General features: G+C 49.9%; 1 protein-coding gene across 16 annotated transcripts in view; it reads left to right on the plus strand.

Moving 5' to 3' along the window:
* The window catches only part of Efcab8 (EF-hand calcium binding domain 8), a 71442-nt gene that overhangs the window by 6288 nt on the left and 43265 nt on the right, over positions 1-21889 (plus strand). For 7 of the 16 annotated variants that reach the window (XM_030246361.1, XM_030246358.1, XM_030246363.1 and 4 more), the window contains exons 2-11: positions 333-442; positions 1293-1481; positions 2166-2217; positions 4043-4208; positions 8036-8154; positions 9558-9661; positions 13110-13245; positions 14769-14874; positions 18045-18129; positions 18958-19082. In XM_030246361.1, the coding sequence (XP_030102221.1) occupies positions 1315-1481; positions 2166-2217; positions 4043-4208; positions 8036-8154; positions 9558-9661; positions 13110-13245; positions 14769-14874; positions 18045-18129; positions 18958-19082 (1060 nt within the window). In that variant the 5' untranslated portion in view covers positions 333-442; positions 1293-1314. Of the gene's footprint in view, positions 1-332; positions 443-1292; positions 1482-1510; positions 1601-2165; positions 2218-4042; positions 4209-8035; positions 8155-9553; positions 9662-13109; positions 13246-14768; positions 14875-18044; positions 18130-18957; positions 19083-21889 lie in introns of those variants that run through there. The other 9 variants (XM_030246342.1, XM_030246344.1, XM_030246334.1 and 6 more) reach the window with 8 other exon arrangements.

Raw genomic sequence — 21889 nt, forward strand, 5'->3', positions numbered from 1 at the left:
GGGCCTACCTATCTTCCCTTCACTCGGGATTTGGAACCTAGTGCAGTGACAGATGTTGGCGAATATTACCCACCATCCAGTTTAGGTCCGGTTTCCTGCGACAGCTGCCTAAGGCATGCTGGGGCACTCCGCCACACCCCCCCCCCCCAACTTCCGTACTGCTGGGTTATTTCCCTTCATCCTGTGGTATTCTCATAGCTAGGAGCTAGCCCTATCCCATCTCCTTCTCTTCCCCACCTTCTTCCCCACTTCCCCAGATTTGTATTCCTTTTTTTTTTTTTTTTTCATTCTCTTACAAACTACTTCCGGACACTTGTTTGTTTTTCCTTCAGAGTTCACAACCATCTGGTTCTGTCTGCATTCCCTTCCTCAAGGTACTCTGTGGGGAAGGAGGACCCCAGTTCAATGGGTTGCATTACGGGCCACCTTGGTTTAAGGGAAGGTAGGACCCTCCCCCCTTTTCACTGCCATAGAGTGAGCTGGAGGGTAGATGTTGATGAACAAGGGTGCAAGGGCCACCTTCTTCCTTTGTTCTGTTTTGAAGAGGTAGTTGGTTGTCCCAGCCTGAAAAAAAAAATCTTTCTTTTTTCTTTCCTTCTCCCCCTTCTGTGTGTTAGAGGAATGCATATTTGACAGGTGCCCCCACTTCTACACCTGCCCAGATAACTGCCATTAACCTTATGGCATATTTCCCCAGGTCTTTTTATTTTTTAAAATTTATTTGACATGTGTGAGTGTCTTTGTTTTGTTTGTTTTTTCGAGACAGGGTTTCTCTGTGTAGCCCTGGCTGTCCTGGAACTCACTTTGTAGATCAGGCTGGCCTCGAACTCAGAAATCCACCAGCCTCTGCCTCCCAAATACTGGGATTAAGGGCATGCGCCACCACCACCCAGCTATGTGTGAGTGTTTTATCGGCATGTATGTCTATGTATTGTGGGTGTAGTGCCTAAGGAGGTCAGAGGAGAACATCAGATCCTCTAGAACAGTAGTTACAGTCGGTTGTGGGTTGCCATCTTGGCTGCTAGGAATTGAGTGCAGCTCCTCTGCGGGAGTTTTTAACTGCTGAGCCATCTCTCCAGCCCTGCCAGGTCCCTTTCAAGGCCAATACAATTCATATAGTTAACAGAAATGTACTTTAGATACACTTTTGCATTAGGTTTCTGCCGTTTTCCGTGGCTCTTTTTCCAGTACCACATCCTGTCTCTTGTGTTTCCTTTTTCTATTCTTTAAATGTATCTATACCCTAAGCTTATGAGTCCTCAGATTTCTAGAGATTTGCGTTTTATTTCTAGATGAGTCGTCACAGCTTGCTTCATGCCCTCGTCCCTCCATGCTCCTCTTTCTGGAGAAGTTTCTGCCTTTTCTCTTAGTTGTCCTTACTTTCGATGTCAAGACAGCACGGGGGAAGACCTGGGCCGGTTCCCCTCCCCACTGCCCTTTCTCATGTGCCTACTGCTCTTCTTCCCATTTAGAGCCAGATGGTAAGGATCTTGTATTATGTTTTTCTTCTCACTCTTTTCTCTTCATTTCCCTCTCTCCCTGATGCCTCCTAGGAACCCTGTGGTCCAGGGTCCACACGGCTTACGTGTCAGTCCCGTGGGTATGACATTCTCTTCTCCTTCCCTGCTGTCTGTTTTGTTCTCTGAGAATGCCTCCCAACTCTCATCAGATCTGGGGACCCTGCGGGTCTGGTGCCCCAATATCTTGACTTCTCATTAGAAACATGGCTCTCTCCATGAGTTCTTATCTCATCTCACTGGAGAAGGTCCTGCCCCCAAGGGCCCTGGAGGGGGTTGGGAGGGTGTATGCAGTGGAGGGTTGTGCCTCCACTTTAGATGTGTGTCTACCTCTGGATCTGCTTCTCTCGGTAGTGAATGGCTTTTGGGACCTCCACATGGCTTGAGAAGTCCCTGGATTCTACAAATTCTGGATTTAAGCTAGTAATCTTCATGGCTTCAGTGGGCCAGTTTCTTTCCATCAATTCAGGAAGGCTCCACTGTAAACTTATGGAAAATGTCTGTGGGAAAGGGGGCACTCATGAAATACTAGGAGTAGCTGTGGACAAGGGGCAACCATCATCTCCTTTGACCATTTCCAACTTTCTGTGGCTTGGCTAGGTCAGGTCTGTGGACTTGTGTTAAAGCAACTGTGATTATCCATTTTAGGCCAAGACTAATGTCTTCTGAGAAGCCAGGAGAGAGCCCCAAACCTCAAAAGGTAAGAACATAACAGTGAGTGAGGGGAGATCACAATGGGAGCCACACAAATGTCATTTACCAGTCCACTGCCTTCCAAAATGTCACCAGCATAGGTCTGCTAGCTTCTGCACCAGGCTTGCAAACTTAGATATGTGTAGGACCAAGTGATAACTTAGACGAGCCTAACAAGCAGGTTCCTCTTCCCACCCCTCCTCTCCTCATCCCCCCACCCCCCATATTAAGGATGGACCCCAGTCCTTGAGTAAACTAGGCAAGGATAGTAGTGCTGACTGATAATCAACTCCAACCCTACTGTTTTGTTTTGTTTTTGTTTTAATGTATTGTCTCACTGTATATCTCTAGCTGGTCTAGAACTCACTATGTAGAGCAGGCTGGCCTCCAACTCACACAGATCTGCCTGCCTCTGCCTTCAGAGTGCAGGGATTAAAGGCACACAGAGCTAGGGTTTCATTAGAAGCCCAGTCTGGCCTTCTATCTGGCAGCCCTGGCTCAGCCTTCCTGGTTCTGGCTGGGATTTCAGGTGTGGTTTTCAGAGCATTTGCTTGGCTTCTTTAAGAGTACAGAATGGAGCCGGGCGTGGTGGTGCACGCCTTTAATCCCAGCACTCGAGAGGCAGAGGCAGGCCTGGTCTACAAAGTGAGTTCCAGGACAGCCAGGGCTATACAGAGAAACCCTGTCTCAAAAACAAACAAACAAACAAAAAAGAGTATAGAATGGGCCAAATGTCACACAAATGAGCACATCAATTCACAGTCTGTTCATGGTCTATACTTAATTTTTTGTAGCAGAGCGGCAATAATGGTGAGGTGGGTTTTATAAGTTGTTATTAAGCCAGCATTATCTGTTCAGTGCCTGGGACCAGGTAATGCAGAGATAATGCAAATTACATGTGCCTCGGAAGGAGGAAGCCTGTTAAAGCTAGGGTGTGAAGGGTTCTGGATGCTAAGCTTAGGAATGAGAAGTGGAATGAGTAGCCATGAAGTATATCAGAGGGAGGCAAAGTCAGGACCACATTTGCCTCCTAGGAAGATTGCCTGATATAAGTGTTGAGAGTCTGATTGGGAAGGAAAGGCAGACTCCGGTCTTGTGGAGGACTCATTGTGCTAGAGCCTGCCATAGGCCAGAGTTTGGGGTGGGAGATGGCTATCAGGAAGAATGAAAAAGAGGAGCATAAGAAGGGGCAGGGAACAGAGGGAAGGGCTGAGGCAGTGCTGCCGTTCCTAGCTGGCCTTAGGTGGATGCTAAGTGTCGAGTCTTCTGGCTCTGTGAGGCAGGATTGACTCTTTGCTTTGTTCCTTGTTGGACTCAAAGAGCCTGGTGCTCAGTAAACATGTGTAGATCATGAGGGAGTTAGTGGACACTCATAAGAGCCCAAGAATGTTTGCCCCTTAGGTAGGGCTGAAGCCCATTAGAGAGTTCTAAGCTAGGTGGGATGGTATACCCCTGAAACCCCAGCATGGTCGAGGCAGGAGGGTCTCAAGGCCAGCTTGGGTTGCCTCAATAAACAAAACAAACAAAAAAAATTAAAAAACAAAACAAAAAATGAGCCCACGTCCTCTAACATTGCTGACCCAAACAGCATCCATAAGAGGACAGTGGTTACCTCCCCATCACCACAAGAAGGACCTTAGACCTTTCTTCATCTTCATAGAATGAAAGTATGTAAGAAATAGTAAAGAAACCTTATCACTTTGAGCAGTGAGCAACATTGTGCACTTAGCTGCTTAACAGATTCCCCTTGTATCAGATGTGCTGACACAACACACATTTGGCTCGGAGAACTGTTTCCTAGTATCTAGTTCTTGTGGTCATATTTGTCCCAGATGGCCCAACCAGGTGGATCCCAGAAGAAGGAGACTTCCAGATCTGTTCCAGTGACAGATCCCACCAGCCACAACAGTGAAATCAACCAAAGAGATCAGCAGTTTTCCGATATGCACCTGGCTGACCTACAGAAGGTGTTTGAGAAGGAGGCAGACGAGAATGGAGGTACAGCCATGCCAAAGGCTGGTTTCTGTGACTCCTGCCTGGGTACCAGGGAAGCGTGGAGGGCTCAGACCTGGTGCATTTTTACGTCTGGTGTCTTGTTTAAAACATATGTCTGGGTAAGTGGTGCAAGGATATTGAAGGCTATTTGGGGATCTTTTTTTCTTTTTTTAAGATCCTGCTAGTCCAGATACCCAAGTGTACCATGCAGCATTTTGGTGTGTCTCCTCTAAGCCTTGCCATTCTGCAGTCTGTTATCAATTTCTGTGTGACAGTAGCCCCATGGTCTTAGTGGCTTAATTCAACATGTGCTTATGACCTCCTAGTTTCCTTGAGTCTTGATCAAGGTCAGGGCTGAGCTGCCTTCCTGGTCAGGACCTCAAAAAGCTGCAGTTCCGTAGTCAGCTGGGGCTATGGTGTCATCTGGGGCTTGACTGGGGAAGGACTTCCTTCTAAGTTTACATACACTGTCCCAGCATTCAGATCCTTGACACTGTGGTATGGTGGCCTTTCATTTCTGTCTGGCTATTGCAGGGAGGTTGTCCTCAGCTCCTAGAAGCCATCCCACAATGGCCGACCATGTGGGATTGGCCAACATGGCAGCTGGCAAGGCTTTAGCCAAAAGTGGAGAAACACACAAATCACAATCTTATGGCCATAGGACTGTAGGCAACAGTGTGATACCCTGTGGTCTAAGAGCAAGTCAGAGGTCTCATCCTAAGGAGAAGGGGACCACAAAGGGTGCGAGCAGCAGGACCTGCCCATCCTGGGGGTCTCTGTAAGTATCTCTAATCTTACTCTTTGGATACTAATTTGGAGTAGAACATCTGATCTGAGGAAGCATTTTACACCCAACTGGAACAAATACTAGCTTAGCCTCCCTTACCCAGATGTGCTCAGAACACGTCCGTAGTGTCTGGTTGGGTGAAACCAGCTAAAATAAAAAGTGTGAGTTATCTCATGAAAGCAAGAAATAGCAATGAAATGGGTTTCCATGCACACCACTGTAAAGTGGAAAAGCCCTAAGCTGGGGACTGTATGTTATTACAGGCCTTTCTTTTTCACTTCCTTTTTATATCTGAAGGACTTGGCATGGTGCCCCAGAGCCTCCTGGACAAGCCTTACTAGTGGGTCCAAGTCTAATGCAGCCATCCCTCTGTTTTGCTTATTTACATTGCATGAGCTATAAATGATGTTTTGAGGATACCCTCTGCACCCCAGACCTTCTCCCTCCTGGCAGCTTGATTTCTGCCCTTTAGAATGATAATCCTGAAAGTCAAATAGGAGTAAAGGCATCTTCAGAGTTGAGTTGCTAGGTTGTGGATGTTAGAGTCTATCCCCTCTCCTGTTCATTTGACTTTCGTAGCTACACTATAGTGGTTGGGGGGCGGGGGGGGGAAGAGCAAGCGGGGAGAGACCCAGAGAGAGGAGACAGAGAGACACAGAGAGACGGGAAGTGTATGTGCACATGGCAGGGCTGGAAGTTGACATCAGGATGTCTTCTGTTGCTTTTCACCTTATTTGTTTGAGACAGGGTCTCTTCACCTCTTCACCAGATATGAGGTTTGTTGTTTTGGCAAGGCTGGTGGGCCCTAGGATCTGGCAGTCTTTGTCCTGCCCAGGTCTGGGTATCTGGCTTTGAACGTGTAGGTTCCTGGGATTGCACTCTTGTCCTCATCCTCTTCCTTGCAGGGCAAGTGCTTTACCCCTGAGCTGACTTCCCAGCCTGGGCTTTTTTTTTTTTTTTTTTTTTTTTAAGAAAAAAATATCGCCGGGTGTTGGTGGCACACACCTTTAGTCCCAGCACTTGGGAGGCAGAGGCAGGCAGATTTCTGAGTTCAAGGCCAGCCTGGTCTATAGAGTGAGTTCCAGGACAACCAGGGCTACACAGAGAAACCCTGTCTTGAAAAACCAAAAGAAAAAAAAAACACAAAACACCAAAAACACATCTGGCCATGGTGTTAGTTTGGGGAAGGACAATTCCTTCTGCATTAATGGAAAGTTAGAAAATCAGAAAACCAGGCTGGCTTTTCTGTTCAGAAACCTTCAGCAAGGCTATCGAGAACGTTGTGGCACATCATTTCCCAGGCACCTGGATACCAGTACTGGTGGCAGAGAGTGAGGCCATGTCAGTGCCTTCCTGTTCACCGTGTGTCCTCTAAGCCAGGGAGTTCTTGCAGTGTGGGAGGTCAAGTGAAGAGGCTGTCCTGCTTCACCTGTCTCCTCGGAAAGGCCTGCAGTGCTCATAAACTGCCCTTGTCCCCATCCAGGCATGGAAGGACTGTGGCGAGTCACTCTCAACCTCTTGGTCTTAGCCTTACATCCTTGAGAAGGGCATTTCTCCCAGCAAGCCCATGTTGTTCCAGCTTTTTTTTTTTTTTTTTGAGCCTCAGTCTAGTGTGACAGGGACAATGATATGGTGGTGTGAGGTCCACAAGCTGTGGGGACAGATGCTGACATTCCTATCTGTCACTACCAACCTACTGGCTGTGTGACTGTGGGCAGGCAGTCTTAGTTTCCTCAGAGCCTGCCTTACATTGCCAGCATTCATAGGGTGCAGAGAACAGAGCTGTCACTTCCTGACACCCAGAGAAACACTTGGATCAGTGTTTGTTGAGTGATGGAGGGAATCTTGTGTATTCCCTGAGGTCACGATGGAGTGGGCGACATAGGAAAGTCAAACACTGGGGATGGCAGCCTCTCAGATGCTCTGAAGGAAGAAAAGCATCCCAGTAGAAAGAGTGACTTGAACTGCAGGGAAGGCCATCCATGCTGTGCAAAGGCCCTGTGGTGGCTATAGCGAGGTCCTTATGGCTGGAGCAGAGTATGAAGGATGTGATAGAAGATGGTGCTTGCTGAGAGGAGCCAGATACTGCATGGCCTTCCAGCCATGGCAAGGGTTCCAGTATTTGAAAGGGTTTTAGAAGTGATTTTTGAAGATAATAATTATATTAAAAAAATAGGTGGCGCCAATTGAAACCTTTGCAAATAGATTTCCTTATAGCTATAGAGGCTGGTTCAGGGAGAAAGCATTTTATGCTTGTCTTACCTTCTTCCTTTTTTTTCTCATCTCTTCCTCTAGGCAAAGGTTGTTGTTGTTATTATTATTATTGTTAATATTTTTGAAACAGAGTCTCATGTAGCCCAGGCTGGCCTTGAACTCGTTGGGTAGCCCAGGTTGGCCTTAAATTCCAAACTTTCTGCCTCTGCCCCCACATGCTGGAATTACAGGCATACACCATCATACCTGACTAAAAGTTTTTGTTTTCATAAATTGCTTTTAAAAGATGTACGACTGCAGAACAGCTCGGTGGTAAAGCACCTGCCAGCATGTTTGAGGCCCTAGGCTCAGATCCATGTTACCAAACTGTTCTCTATCTCTCTCCCTGTGCTCCTGATTTGCACCAGAGGCCTCTGTTCTGTGGAGAGACGTTGCTTTAGTCTGTATCCCTTGATCAGAAGTGGGACCTGGTTTATTGAGAACCTCTGTCTACCTTCCCCTCCTACTCTGGGGTAAACACAGAGGCAGGTATTCATGAGAAATGACTGAGTGCAGGCAAATGAGACTGGAAAGGTGATGGCAGAAGCATCAGGAATCAGTGGGCCTGTGCTAGGGTGGATGCTGGAGTCTTGAATGAAAGGGTTGGGGGAGGGGCTGCCTCCTAAGGTATCACACCTCTGGGGGAGTTCTCCCATCTGCCTCCTTTGAGGGGTCAAACTGACAACCACTAGCAGGTAGCAGTGAGTGTCTGAAATGCGGTGCCTGCAGCCTGTGGCCTGTGAGGGCCGTGCAACTTGCACCTAAGCAGTGATGCTCTTCTCTCTCGAAGCCCTGAAAAAGGAAGGCTTCATCAGGATCATGAAGGGGGTGCTGAGCAGCATGTCGGAAGAGATGCTCGAGTTGCTGTTCTTGAAGGTGGACTCAGACTGCAATGGCTTTGTCACTTGGGTAAGGAGGGTGCCCTGCAGCCACAGGAAGCTGGGAGAGGTTAGAAAGTCTGGCCTGGTTCTCAGTGGGGCAAGCAGAGGCTTGAAGATGGGAGGCAGCATGTCCGTGTGCACTCTGGGACCAGCTGGGGTGCTTGCTGGGAGGGAAGCTTGGTGTCTCTGAATGGTCTCCCTTGAGACTTCTGTGAGGTGAGCTCACTGCCCCCCACATCGAGACCGTCTCCTCAAGTGTTCCCACTGAGGTACAGCTAGCTGTCCTGTACTTCAGAGTCTCCCATTCAGTGTAGGGGATCTTTGTCAGTACCATGACAGATTATGACCCTTTCTTGTCACTCAGGGACAGGCAAGCTCATGGCTGTTGAAACCAGAACTGTCAGGTCTTCATAGCATAGTAATAATGCTAACCTTCAAGGACTCACAACCTTAAACAGAGCACATGGCGTTAAGCCTGTAGAAATGTGCCGTGCCTTGCTGGAGAGACTGATGTAGGATGACGCTGAGGCATCTGTGTGCCTTCTCCATTGAAGATTCACAGGGTCCAGAATGGTTAGCAGCTGGGAAACTGAGGTGCAGAGCCACTGGGAATGTTGTTCTAGTGTTACAGAGCTGGCTACCAGCTGAGCCTGTGTTCGAGCGCAGGGAGTGTGCCTCAAAGGTTTGTGGGATAACTGCCAGTGAACACCTCCTCGTGGTTTGGGTATAATCTTCGTCCACACAACGATTCTTGCCACTTTTTGTTGAACTGAGGGCTTTAGGAATGATAGAGAAATGTTCTACCACTGAGCTACATCCTAGGCAAGCATTCTGTCACTGAATTACACTTGCCTTCCCTCCCTCTGTCTTTCCTTTTCCTCTGTCCCTTCCTTTCTCATTGTGATGAGATGTTCTCCAGGGTGGTCTCGAACTCTTGGACTCAGGTGATCCTTCTGTCTTTGTCTTCTGAGTAGCTGGGACTAAGATGTGTCATTATCCCTGGTTCCTGTTTCTAGTCCTGTTTCTTGTCTTCTTCATATATTTGCACCTTGGCCACATTTTAGTGAGGCTGGTCACTGGAGGCCAGAGTTGCAGATATTTGTAGGGTAGATGTGGACCCTTAACTTGGTCTTGGGCTTGGACAAATCGGATCTGGTGCCTCCGTTGGATTATTCTCTGTGTGAAGCAGAGGTGACCAGGAGCGAGGGGTGCTTAGTGTTACACACCATGCTTGCCACATTTGAGATCCAAGCACAGGCTGGTTGCTTGGCTAGTTCCCCAGTGAGTGCTCAGAGGACAGCCTTCAGAGCCACTTAGAGGGGGCTGTAGAGGGACGAGGGGGGACAGTGTATGCCGGGCTTGGGACCCTAGAGGCAAATGTTAAGACTCCGACCAACCCTTTCTTCCCTTTGCTTTGTCTTTCTGAGACAGCAGAAGTATGTGGATTATATGATGCGTGAGTTCCAGGGCAAGGAGGAGATGAGGAAGAGCCAGTATCGCCTGCGCTTCCACCTTCCCATGACTGTCATCCCCCTGTAAGAGCCTCTTCCCTGGAGCTGGGGTGTGATGGAAAAGTGCTGGCAACTAAGCCTGCAGGGTGCCCCCTCCTCACCCTGCTGGCCCAACCAAGGTCCTGGATGGCCTCTTGTCCCTTCAGCTTGCCCTTCACAATCTGTAGGTGGTCATGATGACAAAGGTAGGTGGCTTCATGGATGAGGGAGCCAAGGCTCAGAGAGTCAGCCTGATGGCTTGCCCAGGCTGATGGGCAGAAAGAGGCGGGGCTGTTTATGCTTTTCTCCACCTCTTTCTGCACACTGTCCCGTCTCTCTTGCTTCTCTCTTTGGCCAGTGCTGAGCGAATCTGGCAGTTTCATCCCCAGACGCACAGGTGGCTCACACATGTGCAGCTGGGATTCTCCTGCGAGGAAGCTACTGGTGGACTCCCTGGCCTGGCGGCAAGGGCCTTGTAAAGCCTTGTTGATCCTTAGGAGAGGTGGTGGTGGGAATTTTAATGGCCCTGTCTATCTTGGCTCTGCCTGAGCTGCTACTCATTCCACTTATGGCCCCTTTACCCATGGTGTCCCCTGGAGCTGGGGCCTTGGAGGGCTTCCATAGCTGATGACCCACAAGAGAAGACTGGACATTTAATGTTATCTAATATGAGTTTTACAGTTTTTCGAACCTTCCCAGGGAACTGAAAGTACTAGAAACTGTAAACCCCAAGTGTTTGTGTGCTAGGCTTGAGGAAGAGCGGAAAGTTATGGGAAAATGGCTTACTTACTCTCTGAGAAGACATGTAGCCCAGGCTGGCCTCCAACTCCACAGGTAGGTTGAACTTTTGATCCTCCTACCTCTGGTTTTTTGAGTGCTTGGATTATAGGTGTGTATCATGTGTACTAGCCAAGCACTCCTCCAACTGAGCTAAATCCCCAGTGCCTTGGGGCAATCAGGGCAACGGAGGGAGAGGTTTGGCACAGAAACTGGAGTTGACTTAGCCAGCCCATCCATCCCTGTTCCCCTCTGCATCCTTGGCCTTTCAGAAGTAAGGTTGTTGCTGAGAGTCATGGTGTACACCTGTGATCCCAGCATCCTAGTGATAGAGGCAGGAGGACCCAAAGTTCAGGGTCCCCGCCACTACAGGATGAGTTGGAGACCAGCCTGGTATACACGGCACCATGTTTCAGAAAAGAAAAAGAAAGATTGCCCTTACCTGGGATCTTACAGCCCAAACCAACTGCTTCTCAAATGCCCTCAGCTGGAAATACTCAACAGTCCAAAGCACCACGCTTTGGAATGGCGTGTCTCAGCTTTCATCAACCTCTTCCTTTCTATGCCATGGCCCTGTCTCCCCTGTGGGCATTCCTCCCTCTAACACCCTAAGGACAAGGACTGGTTTGTTGGCTTGCAGTGGTTTAACCTTCCTAACGGCAGCCCTTTAATACATGGTTCTTCATGTTGGGGTGACTCCAACCATAAAATTATTTTTGTTGCTACTTCAGAAGTGTAATTTTGTTACTGTTCTCCGTCATAATGTAAATATCTGATATGTGACTCCTAAGTGGGTCAAGAACCACAGGTTGAGAACCACTGGCTTAGAGCTTGCCCCACTGCAGGCAGGGCTCTTGAGCCGGGATGCCTGGTGGACTCTTTCTCCTTTTCTGGAACCACCCTGGGTTGGAACACTAGCAGCCTGGGGTGTGTGGCTGGGGTGTCGACTCCTGTGTAGTGCAGTTTGGTGAGCCATATTTGTGGTCTGTCAAAGAAGGCTGTAGGTGGCTGTCCTCGGGAAGCCACACCCAGGGCAGGCTACAGAAGAGCTAGATCTAGAGGTTGTCTTCGCCTTGGGCAGGTAGGCTGGAGCTTTAGTGGAGAAGGAGGTTTAGTGGAGATCAGAGAAGGGTAGCTTGTAAAAAAACCATGGTTGGGAGTTAATTGAGGAATAGCCAATTAAATATGAATAATGAGAGTTTTCATAACTGTAATTTTGACATGAATAAATACTTGGCTTGATGTACCTTCTCCTTCACTGGTCTTTCTGTTTCTTCAGATCTCAAGAATGTTTAAAATCTGCAACAACAACAACAACTAAAAAAATCTCAGGACGTTTCTTCCTTATTTTCTCTGATTCATTTCTATAACTTACAAACCCAGAAGCCTCTCGGACCTGATAGAGAAAGTAGCCAGAATAGCAAAGCAATTTTTTATTAATTTTATGAGAGGGTATCTCTTAAAATCCAGCTCTCCATTACTGGATCTGCGCTGAGCACACCCCAGCACACCACCCCCTTTGATCCCTTCACTGTCCAATAAGGAAGAGGTGTAGTCACCACACGGATGGGGAGACAGACTTCCCTAAAATGCCGTTCCCAGGCCCGTGGAAGGTTCACGGCTTACTTCTCTAATCCTCAGCCTTTGGTCCCGAAAGAAGGGTCAGAGTCGAAGTGATGGGGAAAGAGAACTAGCTGAGAATGTCGGTCTCCTTCAGTACAGAAAAAGAAGCCGACGGCAGGGGACTGGGCTCTGCCTTCCCTCAGTGGACCTGCAGGGAGCAATGAGCTGGAGTTGAGTTTCATAGTGACTCAGGTTCCCCCTAAGCCTCAGGTCAGCTTAGGAAATTTTCAAGCCTTGGAAAATGCCTTGGGGGTGGGCTGAAAGCACTGGGTTTTAGTTCTAGCTCTGTTGGGCCTGGGTGAGATGCAATTCCCTGTAAGTGAGATGATAATATGCCCTGCCCGGCCCTGATCTAAGATGGGCAGATGAAAATAGAGGAGTGGGAGCCTTAATTGGGAGCCAGCTTGCTTTGCCAACACTGGGGGCAGGAAAGCAACCTCTGGCAGGTAGCACTGGGACTTGCTGTGAAGGCTGTAAGGAAACAGTCTGCAAGGCCAGGCCTGCCCTGGAACTGTTCACTGCGCTCAGCATCCTGGCCATGAAGAGCTGGGTGTGTAAGGCCTAACATCTGGTGGTCTCTTGGGTTACTCCTGCCTTGATCCTACTCCTCTTCACCCCAGAGCAGGAGAGCGATGGCTAGAAAGTGTCATGTCTCAGGTGACTGTCACAGCTGTACCCTGGTGGCCATCTGTGGGCTGTTTCTCCTGTGACAGAAACTTTGGGAACCTATCTGCTCACTTCTCAGGATCTGCTTTGGATTCCGTCTCGTCCCATATCATGGTTGGTTGGTTTGTTTTTGATGGAACCCAGGGCTTCACATAGCAAGGCAAACTACCACCGAGTCACACCTTAGTCTCCATTTGGGATATATTTTCTTGTGGCCAGTCGAAGTCCATCTGGAGAAGGGACAGAGTTCCATGTCCCCTGGAGCCACCTACAGTTTCTTGGTGTGTGTGTGCACATGTGTGTGTGCATGTACACGTGCACATGTGTAGCTGCCCCCACTGGCCTCTGACCTACCTCTTCCGTGGCTCTCAGTTCATGCACATACTTCCTTTTTGAATCGTATCTGCGTGTTTCTCACCATCTGCAGGCACCATGGGAGCGAGGTTGTAAAAGTGGCATGTTTAACCAAACGGTTCAAAAAGATGGGGCGTTTCCTGACTGTCACCAAAGATGGGATCCTGCAGTTCTGGTCTGAGACCTTCTCAATGTTGGAATCCTTCCACGTGAGTAGGACACTCATGGGGATGGTGGAGTGCCTCTATTGTGGCACCCTGAGTGGATTTGTCCTGAGCAGCCAGACCCTGGAGTCACAGGGCTTGGGTCAAAATTGTGACTTAACCCCGGGGGTCGGGGAGCTCACACTTGTCATCTGCTAAGCAGAGTCCAGCCTGGATGCCCACTAGGCACCCCCAAAACTGTTCATTCAAGGAGTGTGTCCCTGGGGTCCCCATATCCGTGAGCGTTATCCCAGCCTCACTCATACTTACTGTCCCTAAGTCCTGCTGATTGAAACCTTTGTCTGGATCAGGCAGGGAGTCATGCTCATGGTATTTGGGCTCTGGGGTCCAATTCTCAGCATTTGAATCCCAGCTGTACCACCTACCAGCTGTGGGATGCTGGCTAAGATGTCTCTAATTCCTCATCTGCCCAGGGAGTCTTGGAGTAGTAGCCCTTCTCGGGGCAGTGGGGACACTTGATGGTATAGGACATGGGTCATGCTTGAGCAGTCAAGGCCTTCAGTTAGTACAGAGGAATATGGGGAATACAGGCCAACACACTGTGGACTTTCTGCTGTCAGCTCATGACCTAGTGTAATAAGGGATGACCCATTCAGGCAAATCTGCTATGCACTTGATGCTGCCAGGCTAGTGGAGTATCCTGCAGCAAATAAGGAAAGGCCTGCCTTCCAGGGCCCCAGCAAGGCTTATGCAGGGCACTGTTAGTACTGTGAAGGGTTTCATGCCTGAGTAGCTATACAGTGCTTTACACTTGGCAGCAGGGCTGGTCCTTGTGGGAGGAGAGACCTGGATGATCTCTCTCCCTCTCCCTCTCCCTCTCCCTCTCCCTCTCCCTCTCCCTCTCCCTCTCCCTCTCCCTCTCCCTCTCCCTCTCCCTCTCCCTCTCCCTCTCCCTCTCCCTCTCCCTCTCCCTCTCCCTCTCCCTCTCCCTCTCCCTCTCCCTCTCCCTCTCCCTCTCCCTCTCCCTCTCCCTCTCCCTCTCCCTCTCCCTCTCCCTCTCCCTCTCCCTCTCCCTCTCCCTCTCCCTCTCCCTGCATGTGTATGGATGGAAGCAGGTGTTGCTAGCCCAGACTCTTGGCAGTGGCTGCTATATGGTTTACCTCTGTGCCCCTAAGGAGGCTGAAGAGACCGAGGAAGCCTTCCTGGGAAGCTTTGAGAGTCCTGGAGATTCTTCCTGGAGGAGCTGGTTTGGGGTTAGAGATTGGCAAGGGTAGGGCTCCCAGGTCCATTGGTGAATACCCACTGGGGAATGCTCACTGTCAGGCAAATGGAAGACTTTGGAGGTGGGCCTGGCCTTAAGACACTGGGGTCATGAAAGTTAGGCCCATTTTACAGATGAGGGAACAGCTTGGAGGAGTATGGCCAAGACCGTGTTTTTAGTGCTGAGATAAGGTTTCATGTCAGGACTGTGCTTGCTCCAGGGTCTTATGGGGCAGGAAAGATCCCTGTCCCCTGTACACTCTGCTAGCAACCTTCCATGGCCTGAGCCTCCTCTGTTCTTCTACCAGCTTTCCCAGTCCAAGCAGTACGGCCACCAGCAGATGTGGGTTATCGACGTGGCATATCTGCACAACATGAGCCTCATTGCAGTTGCCTCCACTGAGCTGAAGATAGGTGAGTGAGTCCCCCATGCTCTCCAGGCCTGCCCTTGGCTTCTAGCGAGCGGTGCAGATCTGTTGGCTGAGCAACCGTGAGCACGCATGGGAGTCCTCTGGGACTTGTTGGCTAGAGAGGCCTTAAAAAGGAGGCACTGGGTGCCAGTCGCTTGTGGTGGTGACCGCTTTTGTAGGCAGGTATGCTCAGTGAGTGCTGAATGTCTACAAGTTTTGAAGAGTTCAAATTTTAAGCCACAGTGCATGCAAGTCTCTCTAGATTGATTCTACGCCTTGCTTCCTGCTGCCTCTAGTCCAGGTCACCTTCAGCTGTCACTGGAATAACACCGAAGCCTCCTGTTGCTTAGCACACTTCCTCTGAAGGTCCCTCTAGCTACAAATGGACTTTTGAAATGTCTCCCTGCAGACAACCTTTACGCCCCTCCCCCCACAAAGCACAGGACGGGGGAGAATCCTCAGTGTGGCCCAGGAGGGCGAGGAAGGTCTGGCCCCTGCTGTCTGTTGTTTTACCTGGACCGGACCCTTCCTCCTGTCAAGCTGAGGTTGCTGTGACCTTGCCTTGCCTCCTCTGATGGGCGCTGGGTCAGTGTGTATGCTCTGCCTTACCTCCCCGCCTTCTGCTTTTCTTTTGAACCAACACAAGTGTTACTTCCTCCAGAGAGCTTTCCTTGACTGCCAAGTCAGGTGCCTCTTAAATAAAAAAATCTGCACAAACTAAGGCCCTCTCCCTGCCACGCCCCTTCAGAGTGTGGTCTTTGTCAGGATGAGTGCTTGATGCCTGCCTTCTCCTCTATACTGGAGCTTGGCCAGTGGGGACTGCATCTGCCTCACTCACATCCATACCTGCGTGCCTGGTGCCACCTAGAGGCTTAGCGGTAGTGGGTAAGTGGGTAGGCGGATACAGGGTCTAATTGATCACATGTTCCAGGTCATCGTGGAGAGGACATTCATGTGTCTACCCACAGCCTATGGTGCAGAGCTAAACAGAAGGATGGAGGGTGGCTGAAACAGCCAGTGCCCAGGTTTCAACCCTGGTCCTGCCACTCAGTAGGGCTGTGACTTAGAGCAGCTATTTACCTTCGAGGGCCTTAGTCTAGCCAGAGGGAAAACAGGGCCCAATGCTCTGTATCTCTAGGGTGAGTGTGGGTCAGTGATTGGATGTGTGAAGTTGTTTGGCACCCAGTAGGTTCTTTAATTGAGAGGACAGACTGTGACACATCCAGACACATCCAGTCATAGGCAAAGGCTCAAACAGTTAGAGCTTGCTGCTACCCATGATTCCTGGTGGTCTCTCCCATTACTCTCACCCATGAGGGCCTGGCTCCATCACTTCATGACATCAAATTCTGTGAACCGAACAGATGTGGTCTGCTCAGGGCATTTGGTCAAGGCCAGAGGCAAGTATGGAAGGATACCATCATGGGTCTTGACTTATGTAGCTCAGTCCAGCCAGCCCTGCTCTGTGTTCCACATCCCTTCTTGGGTGGTTAGGTCCCTTAGGAAGCAGACACTTGAGGGCCTGTCATTCAAACATGGGAGGCTGCTCCTCAGCCTCACTAGACTGACTGACCTGAGGACAGGGCTGCCAGGAGGAGCAAGACTTCCAAGGTAGGGGGCTTTTACCAGGAGCATCTGTGTGTCAGGGCCCCATGGAAGGTTTTGGAAAGGATGTGTAAGACTCTTACGAGCCTTAGCTAACAGAACCCCCATCACCACCCCCTCACCACCCCGAGTGAACAACACAGGCCAGGGATCGATGCAAAAGCAAGAATTTATTGTTCCAGTGTGCTGGGGTCATCCTGCACCCAAAGGAGAGGTGGTGACCTTGGGCAGCCCATTTGGCCAGTTTTTATACAGTTGTCAGGGGTAGAATAGAGCAACAGCCACTAGGCACAATGTTATTGGCAGAAAAGTGTGACTTTTAAACTGATTGATCCTTAGGGAATGAGGTGGCAAGGACTTCCCTTGTCTGTAGGTGGCTAATGGTTGGTCTGCCCTGCGGTTTTCCTGAGGAATGTAATCCAGGAAGGGAGGGGAGCCTACGTGCTCCATTGACCTCCTCTCCCTTCCAGGAAGGGAGGGGTCTTTATGCTCTGGGTTTTGCTGGAATTTTCCAAATGCCCTGAGCTGACCTCTTCAGATGAAAATAATGTTTTCAGAAGATCAAAGTCTGGCAGGCTGGTACCAGACAGTGAGAGATGGTGTGAGCCTGCACAAAGCCACTCTATAATCTGTTCTTCCTATACACCTGAATGTCATGAACTTACTTGGTCTCTGATCTGCTTGAGGGAAGGGGGTTCCTATCTCTAGCCCTGATAAGGTGTGTTGAGTGACATGGAGGAAATGTATTTGTTTCTATCTTCTCTAAACACCTAAAAGGACACACATGCACACATGCACACGCACACGCACATGGTTGAACTAGTGGAGGCCTTAGGGACCAGAAGTTTCCTGCTATCCACATAAGCAGGGCTCGGCCCTTGTTCCTTTATTTGTGTATCACAGCCACGATCACTCAGCAGAGGAGAGTCCTGGGTGCTGTGTTAGGTGCTGAGGATTCCACAGTTGCTACACAAACATGCTCCCTGCCCTCACATAGCTGTCAGGCCGGGCCAGGTAGCTCCCGTATTCAAATAAATGAGAAATTAACTTGAGGTGGTGAGGGAGATTGATAGGCAGCCAGCCAGGTGGGAGAATGTCAGCAGGCCTAGCTGAAGAGGGAGAGAGGCCGTTCTAAGAAGGGGTCATGGAGGTGGTCTGAAAGGGTTCTGGGGGGTATTCAAGGTGGGCAGAGCAGGACCCAGAAGTGGAAGACATTGATGCGTATACAGTGGTAAGAGTCTGGCATGCTGAGAGCCTGGTGACAGGGCCTTCAGACCAAGCGTGGGCTGTGGAGGGTCTGAGCCTGTAGGACTTGACAGGCTGAGAGTTGCACTGGAGTTTTGTTCTGGATGCAGTAGGGATCAGAGGGTAGTTTGCAGTGGGATCTGGCTTGGTTAGCAGCTGTGCTTGGGTCGGCTGCCTTTATTGCTGTGGGGTAGGGGGCTGGGCTGGGGTATGCTACAGAGCCGGAGAGATGGCAGGGAGTCCTGGGTACCTCCAGGTACCTCCCGAGCCGAGCCTGGAACACTACTCTTGGCTCTGTATGTCCCTCTCTTCTCTCTTTCCCAGAATTCTTTGATATTGGTGGCTACAAATGTATCCGGGCCTTCACCGTTATTGATCTGGATAGCTGTGTCATGGTCATGGACTATTGGTGAGTCTCACAGGAGATGGGTACAGGATCTTGGCAGCCACCACATCACTGGGAAGGGGGCTGGGGCCTCAGGGAGGCACTAGGAGAGCTGGTTCTGAGCTCATCACCATACGGTTCCTATATTGTCCCTCCCTGATTCTCTCCCTGGGTCTTGCAGTCACTCTACTCTTGAATTGTGCTTTTTCACCCCCCTCCCCCGCCCCTTTCTTATCCTGTTATCGACCAAGTGTTAGCAGAGGCTCACTCTGCTGCATTGAGGTCTCTGGGAAGTAAAAATGGTTGAAACAGAACCTGAATTTTGGTTCAGTGATGACAAGGGTATGGTTGGCACTGGGGTTGAGACCCAGACCAAAGCTGGAAGTCTTGTTAGAACTGTCCTTGTCCCTAAGATGACAGGGCCTTGGCACAAGAGCCAGGGCAGAAGAGTTAATAACCTAAATGCCTCAAGCAGCCTGAAAAACTCCATGCAGGAATATCTGATACACTGATATTGTCAGTCCTGTCAGTGGGCAGTTAGGAGCAGAATGGTAAGGGTCAATGTGTCATCAGGACCTCCCAGGAGAGCTCCTGGCAAGGATGCCAGCATGGTGAGGGCCTTCTTCATGAGCTCAGGCAAGCAGAGAATAGGTCTGCAGACAAGTCTTCCTACCCCAAAAGCTCCCTTTTCTTCCCTATGAAACCCCAAGGACTCAGTGCCCTGGCACAGTCTCCACTCCACTCTCTTGGGGAGGCGGCTGTTTCTTGTTCTGATGAAAGGACAGCCACCGTCTACAGAGATTAGTCTTCTCTCTCCTTTAACACGCATGCTTTATCCTTATGTCTCCCCAGGACCGACTGTCACAAAGCTGTGTTCTGCTATGGGGACACCAAGGGCAATGCCACCATCTTCATCTCTGACAACGTGGCTGGTGGGCTGTTCAATCCACAAATCCTTCCCCGGGCCTCCAAATGGGGTTAGTTAAAAGGCGTGGGCAGAGGACCAGGGAGTGGGTAGATGTGGGTACTAAGTTGGCCATGGTCTCTGGGCATTTCTGTCCTCCCTGTCCCTGCTTTGAATCTCTGGAAGGAGGTTCCTTGGAGTTCAGAGGGGGTCCTGCCTACTGGGCTTAGGGGAGAAGGGCAGAGGGTCTGAGCTGGGGGGCAGTCTTGTGAGGTGGGAGCTTTTGCAGTTGAGGTCTGAAGGCTGTGAAGCCTTCTCATCCTGTGAAAATGCAGTGCTAGTCTGGTGTAAGACCCCCAATGCTGGGCCTCCGCTCAAGTCCCGGGATGAGCTGGCCAGCACCCCAGTGTCCCGAGAGAATACCACACCTGATGCAAACTGCAAGAGGTTTTATTATTAGCTAGCTGAGGATGAAGTCCCTCCGCAGTGCAGGGCAGGGGAGTTCGACCCCGAGTGGTGACAGTAGGGGGCTTTTAACAGCTAGCTGAGGAGTTGGGAGGAGTTGGGAAGAGTTCTTCTCTTCCGGGCGTCCTTGGTGAAATTTACAAGGCAGGAGTGGGGAGTGAGTTCTTTCTGAATTTTTATCTCCGTGTCCTGGGCACAGGAAGGCAGGCATCTCTGGTTGTACAGTATAGAAACAAAAAGGCTTTTTGCTGGCTATAGAGAACAAAGAGCTTCTTTCTAGCTGTATTTTTAAAGATCAGGGAAAACAAGCTTGGGGAAATGTTTTAGGGGCTCTACCTTCCAGGGAGAAACGCTCTAAGTCGGGGTCTCACACTGGGACCCTGGGACATGCCTCCTGTCCTCTGAGCCCTAGCTGAGAGGGATTCTGCTCTACCTGGTTTTGAGCTATCTATGAATGGGTGAAAGTAGACTGGGAAGACCACAGGTGGGTGCGGTGGAGCCCGGGGACCACCTGGCTTGGCAGCATGGTGAATAAGCAGTTGTCTGCTGAGCTCTTGGTATGCCATCTCCACCCATGGGGACTGGTGACTTGTTACTGTCCATTAAGAGGTTTAGTGAGCTGAAGCTACTTGCACACACCCTGAGGCTGGGGAGTGGCAACTAAGATCTGCATCCAACCTGTGTGTTCAGTGTCTCCAGTTGTCATCACTTGCTGGGATGTTCCCTAAATTGTCTAAGGAAGTGGTTCAGAACTTTGCCAAAGGGTGCAAGGTCAACAGAGGTGATGGGCCGGGGGCTGCCTTGGAGACTCACAGGAACTGTATCACATCTGGGATGGGACCTAAGGTGTGGTGTTAGGACTCTAGTCATCCTAGGAGCCCCGGACCCAAACTGACCTTCCTTCCATCCAAAAAGGACCCAAACTGACCTCCCTTCCATCCAAAACACAAGAGTAGCCTTTGCTGGGACTGCTAGCTAAGAAGGTCTCCAAGGGTCCCCAGACCTTGGCAAGGACCTTGTTTAAGCTTGCTTCTTGGTTTTCAGTGTTAAGGAAGGGAAGATGCAAATACTAGTGGCCTGGTTTTTGTGTGTGTGTGTGTGTGTGTGTGTGTGTGTGTGTGTGCATGTGTTCACTGGGTATTGAATCTGGAGCCTTCAATATGTCAGACAAGCTTTGTAGCACTGAGCTACACTTCCAGCTAGCATTTTGTCCTTGTCCCGTCAGTCCCTGGTGGCTGCCATGTCCCCATCATGTTTGTGCCACCCTGGGAACTAGCTTACGGGTTGTGGTGATCTCTTTGATGAGTGGTGAAGACACAAGATTAGGCTAGAATGTTGGGTGAGACCCCTTCCCAGCCACCTACTAATTGACAGCTGGGAACAAACATGAAGACTTGGTGAAATGTGAGAGGGAAGGAACAGACAGCTAAGAAGTGTGGACCTACCTCTGTGTGACCCGAAGCCAGTTGCTTAACCTTTCTGCTCCTTAGTCTCCTTACTTTATATAAATATATATATGTTTTTTATTACGTATTTTCCTTAATTACATTTCCAATGATATCCCAAAAGTCCCCCATACCCTCCCCCCCCCACTCCCCTACCCACCCACTCCCACTTTTTGGCCCTGGAGTTCCCCTGTACTGGGGCATATAAAGTTTGTGTGTTCAATGGGCCTCTCTTTCCAGTGATGGCTTACTAGGTCATCTTTTGATACATATGCAGCTAGAGTCAAGAGCTCAGGGGTACTGGTTAGTTCATACTGTTGTTGCACCTACAGGGTTGCAGATCTCTTTAGCTCCTTGGTTACTTTCTCTAGCTCCTCCATGGAAGGAGTTACAGAGACAAAGTTTGGAGCTGAGACAAAAGGATGGACCATCTAGAGACTGCCATATCCAGGGATCCATCCCATATTTAGCCTCCAAACGATGACACCATTGCATACACTAGCAAGTGTTTGCTGAAAGGACCCTGATATAGCTGTCTCTTGTGAGACTAGGCCGAGGCCTAGCAAACACATAAGTGGATGCTCACAGTCAGCTAGTGGATGGATCACAGGGCCCCCAATAGAGGAGCTTGTCTCCTTACTTAAATGCGTGCAGGGACAACTACATCTAACTTTTGGCTCTGCAGTAGAGTGTATAACATAAGTGTTGGGTACAAAAAGTGCATCCCAGGGCCTCATAGCTTAGTGGGAGAGATGGCCGTATATGTTGTCAGGCTGTAGCTTCCATGTTAGCAGCCACAAGCAGCATCTCATCTGGTTCAGGGCTTCCTTTGTGTGTATTCACGTTCACGTATGTGTGTACGTGTGTTTTCTGGATGCTTATGTGCGCGCGCTCGTGTGTGTGTGCAAATGTGTGTGGAAAGCAGAGGCCATCCACAGGTATTGTTCCCCAGGGACTGCCCATCTTGTGT

Source organism: Mus musculus, chromosome 2, assembly GCF_000001635.26.
Source record: "Mus musculus strain C57BL/6J chromosome 2, GRCm38.p6 C57BL/6J".
Lineage (NCBI taxonomy): Eukaryota > Metazoa > Chordata > Mammalia > Rodentia > Muridae > Mus > Mus musculus.